The following is a 14,826-nucleotide window of genomic DNA, read 5'->3' on the forward strand; positions in this document are numbered from 1 at the left end:
CTTCCAACCCAGCTCCTCCTTTTCATGCTGTGTCTGACTTATCAATGTAATTTTTGCTTGTCATTGATGCTGCTCTGTTCTGTTCCTGGGGGGTCTTTGCTGCTGCTCTTCCTTATAGGCGCATGGAAGGGCAGAGAGGTCTGCTCTCTCCACTTCAGGCTGTCTGCGTAGGCCGAGGAAAGGCAGAGAGGCCCCAGAACAGAGCCATACCACCAAATATAATACTGCAAATTGAAATAAAGTTTTATTTGACTAAAGAGGTCCCGACTGTAAAGAAACTTCCTCAAGATGTTCGGAGATATAGCATTCACCAGAATGACATGGATGGACACTTGAAAACCAGTGTTGTGGTTTTCAGGTTGGCCTCTTTGGCTCTTTGGCATCCCTCCAGATGAGGAGACTAAACCTAAAAATGGCCACTATTGGCACTAAATAAATATATTTTTCAGTCACAGTGTAACTTGTTTTTTGAGATAAAAAGGTAAAATAAAAGTATCCTACTGTCTTACAATAAGAATGTAGTGTTACACCAAATAGTTTTGATCACTTTGACAACAAAATTTGCATGAGGTATTTAATTAAACGCAGTACTCCAGTTATTAAGTACTGTACCTCCATAAAGCAGTGAATAGCAAGAGACAGAGTTTTTTTAAAAAATGGTACGATATCCTGCCTTTGGTCTCTAACATGGGTCAAGCTCCAAAGACACTCTCCAAAAAGATTCTGTGGAACTGGTAAATGTCAACGAACTTCGACCTCCATGCTCCCTTTCAATTGGTAACACAGGCTATCCATTTAAATTTTGAAGTCTCTAAACCCGAGATGAAATAACCTTCATACTTCATCGCTATGACATCATCAGAATTATTTTCACAGACCTGACAAAGCTCATCCAGACCCTCAGAGGACATTAACAACTGTTTTGTTCTATGAATAAAACATTAGAGATGCACTAACATGGTTCTTCCTATATGACTCATTTCTGGTACTGCAGTCAACTGACTCACCCCGATTACGGCCTGTATGAGGGGCGTCTTTCCTTCGTCCTCATCGTTGACCAAATTGACATCTGCCCCATGAGCCAGTGCTTCAGCCATGACGGGCAGGTTGCGGGCTTTCGAGGCTTTGAAAAGCAGCGCTCCGGGATGAAGGTCCCTGATGTCCTCCGGGTCTGACGTCTCCGGCTCAGCCTCCAACTCAGCTTCACCGCTTGAGTCCTCTGACACCTCACACTCTGAGGACAAGAAGAGGAGACTCATGTAACAGCAACAAATGATACACAAAATGTGTGTCACAGAGAGAAGCAAGTGTGTACTTGCATTAAAGGAAGCAAATTAAATTTACACTGTGCGTAACAGCTAAGAGACCATCTGTTACACATCCTCTGGACTCACCCTCTGTGACGCTGTCCACAACTGAGCCAAACACCAGGATGTCCGTGCTGCCATCTGTGCTGCCTCCCAACCCGCTGTCGCTGCTTAAGCCTGCCGGACCGGGAGATGCCAGAACATGGACACATTAGTCACCGCTGTCTCTTTCTAGCTCATCAGTATTCTTTAAATGGCACAGAACCATGCCAACAAGTGCAAACACACCATAGTCTGGTACAGAAACACAAGTTTCAAGCATGTGATAGTCTCATAGTCAAAGCCCTGGGTATCTTGGAGTCACCTGTGAAGTTCATTGCAATTATTTGGAACACTGTCAAAATAGTGAGCCGCTTACTTCGAGGCCCAGATCCTGTGTCGAAGTAGGAGAAGAGAGAGTCCAGCTCATCGGGACAGAACAGGGAGTCTCGTCTGAACTTAGCAGCTGCTGTGAGAGAAACACAGGTGAAAGCATGTTGTGAGAAAACCAGAGAAAAGTCTTTTCTTAGAACAGAACAAAACCAAACGTTTGGTTCACCCTGTACATGCCACCCCTGGGACAGATAATACATCATCACATCTCTTCTCATAGCTTTGCAGATGATACACCGCTCTACCTGTCTCTTAAACCCTCTGACTTCTGTCCTTTAATAACACAGAGAAAGTCATACATGCTCTTGTAAGAAAATCAGACGCTGCGGTCTGTCACTTTAGTGTAATGGTAAGACATTAGAAGCACAAACAATGCAAACAATCCTTTCAGACAGAGATCCGCTGAAGTACCTGCGGAGAGGGTCGACGGGGAGATGCTTCCAGGCTCTTGCCGGTATCTTCGCCGTGTTTTTGGTACGGTGGTGGCGCTGTTGTGCCTCCGACACTTCTTCACGCTCCACCGCCGCTCCGACTTCCTCTCTCCATTGATGAGTATCTCCGTGGAGCCCAGCTTCTTCAGGAATTTCTTCTCTACGTACTTTGCTTTAATCCAGGCCTCCTTCTCCTGCCTGAAACGGACCACACAACAAATCAGAGACTTGCTCAAAAGTAACAGATTTAATTTGATCGGCTGTATTTAATGAATTCTTACCTTGAACTGGACGGTAACGGTTTCTTTAGACCTTGTTCTTGGTATGAACCTTCATAGATGTGGTTGATGACGCTGTTTCCAAGCTCACACATCAACTACAAAGTAAACAGACATGACATTTTTGTTGAGAGTTAGAGGAGGAGATCAATACAACTCTCACATCTGTCACATCAACTCTGGAGCTAACACAAGAAGATGTTTAGTTTATCTTAGCATTAGGACTGGGAAAACCTGCCTGGCTCTGTACGGAGGTTAAAAAATCTGTCCATCAGTACGCCTGCTGCAGGATGTGAGGAAAATCTGTGATGTGTGATAGCACTGTTCAATATTGCGATGACAATATGACTTGTGATAAATAACCAAATATTGAAGTGTGCCTATTAGTTATAAACTTCCTTTGTCTTTCTGCTTTAACAAGTACAGTGCCAACATCAACACCTCAGCGTTGCCAGGTGTACGATAATGATCGTATTCGTATGATAATTTGGCCCTCTGTACGATGTATGATCAATAATCCCAAAAAAAGGCCAAATGTACGATAATTTGATCATTTCGTGAATGTGTGGTTGTAACGAGTATGCCAGAATTTTTTTGTGAACCCTGAAGGCATCTGTTCGCATGTGACATGTTTCCAGCCAATCACGCTTTGCTTAGCGTGAGATACGGGTGACATTTGTCTCAGAATGAGCATGATTAGCTGAATGGTCAGCTGCGCCCGCCCCACGAGACACTAGACTAGACGAGACTAAGTGAAGCCAGATTACTCTTTATTTTCTTGTCAGTTATCATGAATACGGTTTCTTTATGACAAAAAAGTAAACACTAGAGTGACTACCTTTGCCTGTAGCGCATCATTAGGCTTGTTATTTTGGTTATGACGGGTGTATGATAATTTCCCTCAAAATACGATAATTTTGAGTCTCTGGTATGATAATCCTACATTTCCCACCTGGCAACGCTAGCACACCTGAATGCAACATAAAGTCCTGGTTTCTGAGTGTCAAACTCGGACACGGACAGACAGCACAGGGCAGAAGCAGTGTGACTGTAAATAATACCAAACTTAAGCCCCTTTCACACTGCCAGATTTTCCGCGAATGTTGGGCCGTTTGCCGGCAAGCTGCGAGCGTTTAGACACACAGAGGCGAATTGGCGAGTTGATCTGAGGTGCCCAATTTTCCGCCTCGTAGGGTAGACATATTGGTGGAACCCTTTCAGTTTAAACAGACCGAGGTGGCCTTCCGCAACGGGAGGGGCTGTTGAAGACTTGTGGGAGGAGCTGTTGATGAAGCCATATGTGCGAGCCACTGGCGGTGGATAAACAGGAAACAGCTGATAGCAGGAATTAGCGAGCAGCTAGTAGCAAGAAGGAAACGCAAACCTGAGAGACACTGTAACGATGAGCAACTGAGGAGACAAAGCATTGCGCGCCCTCCTTGTCCTCGCAAACGAAGAGGCCATTAACCGTCAGATGACGGGGACGGTGAAGAACGCGCCGACTTACGAGAGAATCACCGAAGGACTGACCAGCCGCGGCTTCCCTCCCACGTCACTGTTCACGTCACACGCTGAGCTACACCCATTGCCCCAAAAAAGGCACATTCTGTAGGAACAAAAGTAGGCAGGCGGCATTTTGCCACACTCCCCGATTTTGTTTTTATACTGCCAATGCTGAACGAAGACTGATTGGACTTTCCTGCAAATTTACACAATTCTGCACAATGATATGACTATTTTCATACACACATTTACCCGCCAGTGTGGCAGATGTGTGGAATTCTGAAGCTGCTTTAGATCAAAGAATAACAGAAAGAGTTTCTAGAAGAGTGTCTAGGCGAAAGAGTTTCCAAGAACGTCCCACTGGTAGGAGGCCCTGGGGTAAACCAGAACACGCTGGAGTCTTTAAGAAACTCAAGCAAGTCCAGTTGCTTATGATACAGCACTTAAGATTACCATGACCTGGATGACTGAGAATGCTAACTGTTTCACCCTACTTCCAGTCTGCATGCTAAGCTAAGCTAAGCTAACTGTCTTCTGGCTGTAGCTTCATATGCAAATAAGGACACTGCAGAGACAAACTGTACCTTTAATAATTCTGGTTCCCATGAGTCCAGTGTGAGTGAGCGAACCTTCGAACAGTGAACTCCGAGACTCCTGCAACAAAAAACATATTTTAAGTTCATGTTCTGTAGTTTAACAATTTAGAGGTGAAAGTATGGAAATTCACTTTGTTATAAGGACGACAGATGGCGCCCAGCACCAGGAAACAAGAGGAGTTTATATTCTTTCAAAAGGAAAGTTTTACAAATGAATCATACACTGCAGTTGTGTGGTGACCTGGTCTGAATAGCTGCAAGGATCTAACATCACAAGAGTTTCATCCTGAGGGAAATGAGAGAAGCCGCTCCTAATGTCATGCAAATCACTACGTTCCACCAATGAAGCTGTCTGGTATCCAGGCAACCGAGGCACAGTAGAGAAAAAAAAAACACACTGATACTGTGTTTCTCCTTTTCGCCTGTCGCCCTGCATTGTAACAAGATGTCTGATCCCACTGTGAGAGGACGAGTCCCGAAAAGGAGCATGAATATTCAACAGGTGGTCACACACACACACAAACACACACACACGCGGATGAGGATTGTGATTACATCAGCAGTCATAATTGCAACTTCAAAATCACACACACAGCTCCTGAGGGATATTTTATTCCAGCCGGGAGCTTGAAAACAAACCTGCGTGAGTGTGATGTAACAGAACATGAGCTCCGGATGATGAGAGGACGTGTTTATCTGCAGCGTGATGCCTTCGCTCAACAGCATTACATCATGTTCACCAGGATCTGACACTGAATTAAACGATTCAACGGCTCGTTCACTGTGTGTGTGTCTCAGCACTGCGGCTCGTCTTTATCTTCTCACTTCGCCTCCCTCAATGAAAACTCTTGGTCAGAGACTGATCCAATACGCAACACACTTTAATCCCTTCAGCAGTGTGTGTGTGTGTGTGTGTGTGTATGTGGCAGAGCGTGCTCGGCGCCTTTAACAGCACAAAGTAAGGCCAAAGTAACAGACAGTTGGCACCACTTCCTGTCTGCAGTGCCAGTACGCACACAGCAACACTGGCAGAGGTGAAAGAAATATTCAGATCTTTTACTTTAAGTCCCCTCCACTCAAAAATGCCTTTTCTTCTGATTGTTACTTTACTTTAAAGGGACAGTTCACCCCAAAATCTCAAATATTTTTTGGGAAAAAACAGTCTTTCTGGTCTCTACCTGTGGATGCCAGAGCACTCGATGCACAGCAGGATGCCCAGGTTGATCGAGGCCCAGCGAGGGTCAGCCTGGCCGCAGTCACAGCACTGCTCGTTCCCCGGCAGACACTGGATCCGCTGCAGGATGGTCTCCCCTCGGACGCTGCGCTCCCGCGGCTCGCTGGCTGAGTCAATACTGCTTGTGGACGGAGAGGCCGTTCTGTCCAGATGCTGAACATAAACATACAAAATTAGCCATCCATTAGCATCACAATAAATTACATATCAAAAGACATTAAAAAATATATGAAGTTATACTATAAATTTAGCTTCAGACTTTTTAATCGCTGGATTTGTTTTACCTTCAGACAGAGCCAGGCTAGCTGTTTCCACCTGTTTCCAGTCTTTATGCTAAGCTAAGCTAAGCTAAGCTAACTATCTGCTGGTTGTAGTTTTATATCTACGATACAGATTAAAGACTGGTATGACTTTCTCATCTTAAACGCCAAACTGTTCCTTTAATGTTGTGCCTTATCTTGGTGAAGCTAATTTTATATTTAATCTATAACAATGCAGCATTTTAGGAGCATATATTTAATTTTAGGTGTGAAATTTAATCTGCAAAAAAAGCAGTAAAGCAGTAAAAGGTACAATATTTCCCTCTAAAATGTAAAAGTATCAAATAACATAAAATGGAAATATTCTAGTAACTAGTAACTCATACTTAAGTGAAATAAAATCTCCTACACAAACTCTAACACATATTTCTACCTGTGACTTACCTCTATGTAGTAGGTGTCTGGGCTCTCTCTGTAGGCTGAAGCGATGCTAGCTTGAACCGCCTGAATCCATGCTTGTCTCAGCTTCTCAGACTCAGCCTGAAGCATACAGCTCCTGTAAAACAGACAATCAAAGCTGTATTAGTATCATAAATCGTGACGTACCTTATGTACAGATCTGTAAACGTTAATGCTAATTCGCTAATTCTAATTCTAATCAAAGAAAAACAGGCATCAACAACCAAACGAGCAGCTCTGTGAGGCTGTACTAATGTGGCCCAAATCTGATTTATTTCCTCTCCTGTGACACAGATCTGATTCTTTCAGAGTAGTTTGGGCAAAGAAAGACATTTTTTCCAATCATGTGCTAACATGCTCACAATGACAATGCTAACGTGCTGATATTTTATATCTATTTGACCAATCATCCATCCATTTTTGTTTGCTTATCAGCAAAGCACCCCAGACATCCCTCTCCCTAGCAACTCTTCCTAGCTCCTCCTGGGGGACCCCAAGGTGTTCCCAGGCCAGACGAGATATGTAATCCCTCCAGCATGTTCTGGGTCTGCTTCAGGGCCTCCTACAAGTGGGACGTGCTAGAACACCTCTAACAGGAGGCGCCCAGGAGGCATCCTGATCAGATGCCTGAATCACCTCAACTGACCCCTTTTGACACAAAGGAGCAGCGGCTCTACTCTGAGCTCCCTCCAGATGTCAGAGCTCCTCACCCTATCTCTAAGGCTGAGTCCAGCCACCCCACAGAGGAAACTCATTTCCGCTGCTTGTATCTGCGACCTCATTCTTTCAGTCACTACCCAGAGTTCATGACCATAGATGAGGGTTGGGACGTAGATGGACCAGTAAATCGAAAGCTTTGCTTTCTGGCTCAGCTCCCTCTTCACCACGACGCACCGGCGCAGCGCCCACATCACTTCAGAAGCTGCACCAAACCGCCGATCCATCTCACGCTCCATTCTACCCTCACTCGTGAATAAGACCCAGAGATACTTGAACTCCCTCGCTTGAGGCAGTAACTCTTCCCCCAACCCGGGAAAGGCAATCCACCGGTTTCCGGCAGAGAACCATGGCCTCAGATTTGGAGGAGCCTACTCCCATCCCAACCGACCAATCAACAGTATCCAATTGCGGACAAAGTTCTTCAAATTCCCAGTTCCATCCAAAACAAAAGAAATTCACTATAAAACAATGAATAATTTTTACCCTTCCAATGAATTTTTAAGACCAAGAATTTGGTTTGAGAACTACGAATGGGTTTTAAACTCCAAATGCGCAAATGACTTCTATAAAATAATCGGCAATGAATGAATATTTAAAATCGCTTATTCAGCCTTACTATGTCTTGTAGTTTTTGTTTATATTATGTTCAATAATTATTGATTTATGGTTGATTTAAAGTTTATTTAGCTAAATTTATTCTGTCTTGTGTCTTTTTTGTTTTGTTTGTTGTCTTTGTGTTTTGTATCTCTGATGTTGTGTCCAGTGCATCCTGGAAGATTATTTGATATTTGCCTTATGTTTGCAAATTACTTGTTCAAATAAAAAACTAAAAAAACAAACAAACAAAAAAAAAACGTGCTGATATTTAGCAGGTATAATGTTCACCATGTTCATCATCTAGTTGAACGTGTTAGCATGCTAACAATTGCTAATTAGTGCTAAACACAAAGTACAGTGGAGGCTGATGGGGATGTTTTAGTTTTGCAGGTCTTTGATCAAAAATGACGATTTAAAAGTTCGACCTGATGATGGCGCTGATGAAAAGTCAGAGGATCAATGCAGATATTAAAATCCATTCTGCATCAGAACCAAACTACACGTTAATTCCCCCAGTTAGTAAAGTCTTACTTGGAGGGCGAGACGACCTCGAAGCAGAACCTCCTCTCGATGTCCTCACACGGTTTCACAGAGCACAGCCGCAGGTCTTCCACCACCACCGTCAGAGAATCCTGCCAACACACAAACAACTTATCATTTCTCTGCTTATCAAACACAGCACAAACACAAAACAGCTGTTCCTCCTTGATAAGGCTTTTCTCCTCCTGGCAGCTGGCAGCTGGCAGCCTCGGAGTACCTGACCATGAGATATTCACACACACTGATGTCAAGCAGAGAATTTAAAATGACCTGAAAGCCGCACTGTGGGCTCCAGATTCAACGCTCAGATATCAGCACTGATCTCCTGACTCACAAACACTCACTCGGGTGAGTGATGATGGATTTCAGTGAAGATCACCATAACGGTAAAAACATTCCCCCATTAAGGTTGCACTTAACCTCTTAGAGCCCACTTTACCCCGGGGAAGCTGATAGCTCCAGGATATATGGACTTGCCTTGAGCTTCTTCTGATAGACCAGCTGACTGTTCTGTATGGAAAACCACCGCCTAGAGAGAGAGAGACAGATAAATAACTTATATCAGATGGATATCTTTATGATCTTTAAGGGTCAGCACACAAATCACAAACACTGAGTGGAATGGGTTTCGCTCCTGGTAATGCAATATCGTGACCATGTGAGATGAATTTATGATATTGCTTCACATCACGGCCTCACTAACCTCCTGAACCTGCCACACAGGGACAGAAACAGGCCCACAAATCTGGCTTATGACACAATTTTATACATATTACATATATCAATATATAATGATATCACTACTATACTGAAGTGATGTAAAATTCTATGTCTATATCATTATTTCATATTCTATACCATACTATCATTTCCATTTCTATAATAACAAATTTCATACAATGGTATTATCACTGTATAGCGAGAGTTTTTAGCCCCAAACTCGTCAACAGGAAGTATATTACACCACCAAAACTAACTAACTAACTACCTAGCCCATGGATGTACAGGCAGCTATCACTGAATTACTTTCATATTGAAGCAAACTTAAATTTTAAATTATATCAGGTAGAATGCAGATTCACAAAAACTCACAGTCTTGGTACTACTGGATCTAAGCGCCGCCTTTGATACAGTAGACCACCACATTTTATTAAACAGACTCAGAAACCTGGTGGGCCTCTCTGGTACTGTTTTTAACTGGTTCAGCTCTTATCTCACAGATTGTTGTTTCTTTGTAAGTATGGATACATGTTCCTCCAGAACGCATGAAATTAGGTGTGGGGTGCCCCAAGGGTCAATTTTAGGTCCACTTCTTTTTAATCTATATATGCTTCCCCTTGGGGACGCCATCAGGAGGCACGGCATCAGCTTTCATAGTTATGCTGATGATACACAACTGTACATCGCCGTGTCTCTGATGACACAGGGCCAATTGATACCCTTTTAAACTGTATTTTAGATATCAAGTCATGGATGGCAGTGAATTTCCTGCAGCTCAACCAGGACAAAACAGAGGTTTTAATTATTGGTCCTGAAGGCAAGAGAGAGAGAGAAACTTTTACCAAAACTACAAGATTTTAAACCTTCACAATGTGTGAAGAACCTGGGCGTCATTTTTGACTCTGAGCTTAGTTTTATTCCACACATAAAAAATGTAACAAAGATAGATTTTTATCATCTTAAGAATATAGCCAGAGTCCGCCCGCTTCTCTCTCAGGCTCTGGCTCTCAGGAGGGGCGGGTTTTCAATATGTATGTAATATTTTTGTAGTATGTTTTTATTCTGTGAAGCACTTTGTGCTGCATTTTCAAGTGCTATACAAATAAAGTTTGATTTGATTTGATAAAAACATGATTATTCTCAAGGAAGATCTGGATGCACAAGGAGCGCATTTTTTTCTACGATTTCTATGCGGATTTATTGGTGTTTATTTGAATTCATATCTGAAATAGAGACATCCTCAAGAAGTGTAGGTCAGCCTGAATCTATGAATGTGTGCATCATGTGTCTGTGTTCAGATTTCACTGAGATATGACTCAGGGAACAAGTGCAATTTTTGACGCAGAAACGCAAAACAAAACCAGTTATAAAGAGTACGTAAAACAAACAAAATGCTACTAACAAAGTTTTACTTAATCATGCATACCTTTACCCAGATACTTAAACTTATATGTATAAAATTCACTTAAATAGTCATGGTGTCTACAGGTCTCACTTATATTTAAAGCTTTTTAAGACCTTTTTAAAGATGATTTTTAACCAAATTTAATTGAGATTTTTGCACAAATATATCTTTCTTATTCAAGCATTGCAGGTATGTATAAATATCAGCATGTGGTCCTGTGCAGAGGTAGGTTTTATGCAGAAATATGGTTATTAGAGAGTGTGAGGTTAACCTACATTTTGCAGGTAAGACAGGTAAGCACACTGTATTCAGTTCAGGTTCAGGTTTAAAAAATTTGTAACATCAGAAATGTGGACTTATTTTGACAAAAAGAAATTTAAAATATGAATAAATAAAATGAGATAAAAATGTTTCAGCCAATTCAGACCTCACAAATTCAAATTTAAGACTACTGAATAACTTTTATTTTTGTTGTTTTATATCTAACATGAAATCATGGCTATAATCATGTACCCATCACACATGAACTCAAACACTTGCTCTAACATTACGAAATATTGCTATATCTTAATGTTGAAGTTGTATTGTTGTTGTTGCGATGACTTGATGTTGTGTTGTCTTGCGGTTGTTACTGCTAACACAGTTGTGTCATGAATATGTTCTATTTTGTAACTGTGTTTTTTATATAATAGTGTCTTTTAGCAGAGACATTATTCTCTGTTTCCTGCCCCGGGACTTCAGATTAAAATGAGCTTGTAGCTAACTCTGGTGCAGCTAAGTAGCGGTGCACTGTTTCTGTTGAATAAATAAAAATAAATAAATAAAATCAGATTTAAAACATTTTAAGTCTTTAGAGCGCTGTAATGTATATTGTTTTTAGCTTTTTTCAAAATTTTCTTCTTATTTTTTTTAATTTAGCATATTTTTAAATTAAATCAATAAAGTCTTATTTTTCTATATTAATGAAAAAAATAAAAATAAAATAAAATTGGATTTAAGACATTTTAAGATGTTTTAACACCCTGATAATTTAGCTTTTTCCACAAACATCTCCCTAATTCTTCAATTTTACATATTTATTATTGAAGTCAGTAAGGTCTTATTTTATTTTATATTGTGTAAATGAGAAAGTTTCCCCCTTATTTTAGAGTTGCTAACTCTATATAACCTTATCCAACTTACATGGTACATTACAACATTATGCAATTCATTCACTGTCTACACTAAGTGATATAGTACAGTAGATAGAGAGATTTTTGCCATCTCAGTTACCTGTTCCAGGTCTTAAAGGCGTTGCTGGCCCTCTTGAACAAGTAGCCCTCCATCACCACACCATTAGGAGCATCTACGTTGAACTCCACCTTCGAGTCGTCATACGAAAAGTCCTGAAAGCAACCAGAAAGAGACACGTAAGACCCCAAATTAACCCTGACTGTCATACTAAAATGTTAACACACCAGCTGATTGTTGACTGGAAGTTGGACTAACCTTTTAATTACAAGAAATAAAACCCTTTCCTGCAGTAAAGCGCTGCATGCGTGCTGTTCCTGGAATACCAGTAGCATTGGATGTGCACTGTACTGTACATACAGTCCATTAACCAACCAAATCATCATACACTGTGCGACCATGTAGAAACACTCACGTGTTAGCCCATGTATGCATGGGAGCTGTATGCCATCTCCCTGCATGGCACATTGGGGCATTTCATAACTCAACAGATGTGAGAGTGTGACGCACATTATTACATAAACACAGTGTGATTCAATTGGAAATTAGCCTCCAACGTTTTCATGACTTATAACATGTAACACTTTAATGCCAAACAACAGGAAGTGGCACACAGGTATCAGAGCTTAGAGTCACTCCTAAATTGAAGGGTTTTCGGTGATCATGCGAAGGAAGTGGAGTGTGACACAGAACGTCTAATGAGCTACATTTAAGAGGTAATATAATATCCAGTACGGACAGAACATTAACTTATCTAAAATTGAATTTCACCATCACATGCATGCAGCCCTGAGAAAAGACCTGACTCTGTTTTTCCCCACCAGAGTCAATTTAGGCTGCGCGCTCAGACATAAAAAATACAAAACGAGCAGCCGAGAATATCTGAAAGTGTCTGCCGGGGTGACCCAAATAAAAACCGATCTTCATTCACTCTCTTGTTTCGTAACAGGGTGTGTGTACATGCAGCAGCTCCCAGCACTCCATTAACTACTTATTGCATGTTTGAATAATAGAACAACTCGCTGCTCTCTCCACTGTATCATCATTTCGACTTGTATACATACAAAAAAGGGGGGTGAATTCCAGCACACGTCGGAGGAACTTGTTTTAGCTTTGTGAAGCATTGAGTTTATATTGCTGTGCTAAAGTCACAATCAAAAGGCAGAAAAACCCTTAAAATGAGACAAAAGATACGTGTCAGAGACAGATGTATTTTGACTATAAAAGACTGGATGAGTAATGTAACTAAATAATTAAGACACAGGAGGCAATAAAGAGTCTTAAACTCATCACCAAACTGGTAATCTTCATAACCTTTAAAAATTTTGCAGGAATTCAACCTCTTTTCCCACATTACTGCATTTCACTATGCGCCTATCCACCAGTGTGCATTAGATAACGCTTATTTAACATGCACACGTACGTCATTGAGCATTACATCTGGGACCGGCACACATTTTCAGATTTTAATGAGAGCCTGAGTGAAAGTAGGGAGTCAGACATAAAGAGAGTAAAGTGACAGAAAGTGACAGTGATATTAAAGTTACAGCAGGACAGCTACTCTTGCTTTACAACAGCTCCATATCTCTCCAAATAAGCACAACGTCAGAGATAATCATTGCTTAAATAAGGTTAAATACTTTGAAAACCAAATGAGAACATGCGCTACAGTAACAAACAACCAACGTGATGCGAATCAACCCACCACACTGTGATCCCACCGGCAAAAGATCTTCATTTTCAGACGTTTGGTGTGCTCCAACAACATCAAAAAGCACAAAATATGATGAAAACTCTCTCAGAGCTGAAGCATGTCTGTCCTCACTCTCTCACAGCGCAGCATCGTGTCGCAGCAGCAGCAGAGTGCTGAGTAATTCCAACACTGACATGTGTGTCCTCCGCTACAGCCACCTGCCTGCCGTCCTGTGAGCCTCAGGATTAGGACTAATTACCATACAGCTGCCAGTGTAGCCGAGGCAGAGCTGTGGACTATGCTACCCTGTACTGTAGCTGCTGCTCTTGACCCAAAGACTGCCAGGTTGCTTTGACACTTTGGTGTCTGCTTCAGTTTTACAACTCCCTAAACACACCTCCCTCTCTGCAGAAGGTGGGAGTTTCAGCCCTCTGTTGACCCAGAGGGAATCTATCTGGCAGGCCGCCCAGTTCACCAAACAAATACAACTCAGGACTTGATTTACCACCGACACTTTACTCTCTACTGCAGTCCTTGCAAACACACACATCTGCACGAGGTGGATGCACCTTACCTTCAGCTGTCAGATCCCTCTCGTTTTTGGATACAACATCCCAAACACGGGAGGCAACACTGAAACAAGATGTGCACTGGGTGGAACTCTGCAATCTCTCAAGCCTACAACAAAGACCATCTATTTTTAATGATGCAACGTCACACAGACAGAAACCGAACATCTGTGAATTATTCAACAAGCTGGGAAAGAGACTTCCAAATGTTTGGAAGCAAGTAAAGCAAGTTGTTGTGTGTGTGTGTGTGTATGTGTGTGTGTGTGTGTGTGTGTGTGTGTGTGTGAAGCAGCAGAAACACAGGACGACGCAGACGACATGTCCTGATGCTTCATCCACCTGCTGCTGCTGCTGCTGCTGCTCTACGTACGTTGACCTAAAGGCTATCGCCGCGGAGCGCCAAATGGAGCCCAGTTGGTCGCACTGATTACTCCGCCTGCTCTCTTGTGTTTATTTATCTTCTGCAGGATCCTTCTGTGTCTCGTTATCACTACGAGCTCTCGCTACAAGCTTTCATCTGTCACAGACTGGCTTTACGCCTTCACCCCCAACATACCTGCCTGACATCTGCTTAGCCGTCTTTGACTAATCCTCAACAGACCTGGGCGACTTCAAGCTACAAAAACCGACCACCTCGCCACGAGACACTGATCACAAGAGACAATAACTAGTACATAGTCTTCTGTAACGCATTCATTGTGCCAGTGTGAAGGAAAGATAAACAGCAAACAGCCCAAACTGTGACTGCGATCAGACAGGCTCAAGTTAATGCTTAAATTAAATAATGAGATTGAGCAGCGGTCCTCGGGAGCACATGTTAACACAGATCAAGGCTACTCAAGCTCCTGACAG

At 42.1% G+C, this 14,826-nt stretch overlaps 1 protein-coding gene across 3 annotated transcripts in view; it reads right to left on the minus strand.

The window, feature by feature from the left end:
• acap3a (ArfGAP with coiled-coil, ankyrin repeat and PH domains 3a) overlaps positions 1-14,826 on the minus strand; it is a 115,685-nt gene that overhangs the window by 11,633 nt on the left and 89,226 nt on the right. Inside the window, exons 11-21 of one of the 3 annotated variants that reach the window (XM_078169799.1) lie at positions 11,755-11,867; positions 8,835-8,886; positions 8,349-8,449; positions 6,486-6,597; positions 5,726-5,934; positions 4,536-4,605; positions 2,452-2,546; positions 2,151-2,368; positions 1,724-1,812; positions 1,395-1,491; positions 1,008-1,234 (exon numbers count right to left, since the gene is read on the minus strand). In XM_078169799.1, the coding sequence (XP_078025925.1) occupies positions 1,008-1,234; positions 1,395-1,491; positions 1,724-1,812; positions 2,151-2,368; positions 2,452-2,546; positions 4,536-4,605; positions 5,726-5,934; positions 6,486-6,597; positions 8,349-8,449; positions 8,835-8,886; positions 11,755-11,867 (1,383 nt within the window). Of the gene's footprint in view, positions 1-1,007; positions 1,235-1,394; positions 1,492-1,723; positions 1,816-2,150; positions 2,369-2,451; positions 2,547-4,535; positions 4,606-5,725; positions 5,935-6,485; positions 6,598-8,348; positions 8,450-8,834; positions 8,887-11,754; positions 11,868-14,826 lie in introns of all 3 variants that reach the window. The other 2 variants (XM_033628897.2, XM_078169798.1) reach the window with 2 other exon arrangements.

The sequence above is a fragment of the Epinephelus lanceolatus genome, chromosome 8 (assembly GCF_041903045.1).
Source record: "Epinephelus lanceolatus isolate andai-2023 chromosome 8, ASM4190304v1, whole genome shotgun sequence".
Taxonomy (NCBI): domain Eukaryota; kingdom Metazoa; phylum Chordata; class Actinopteri; order Perciformes; family Serranidae; genus Epinephelus; species Epinephelus lanceolatus.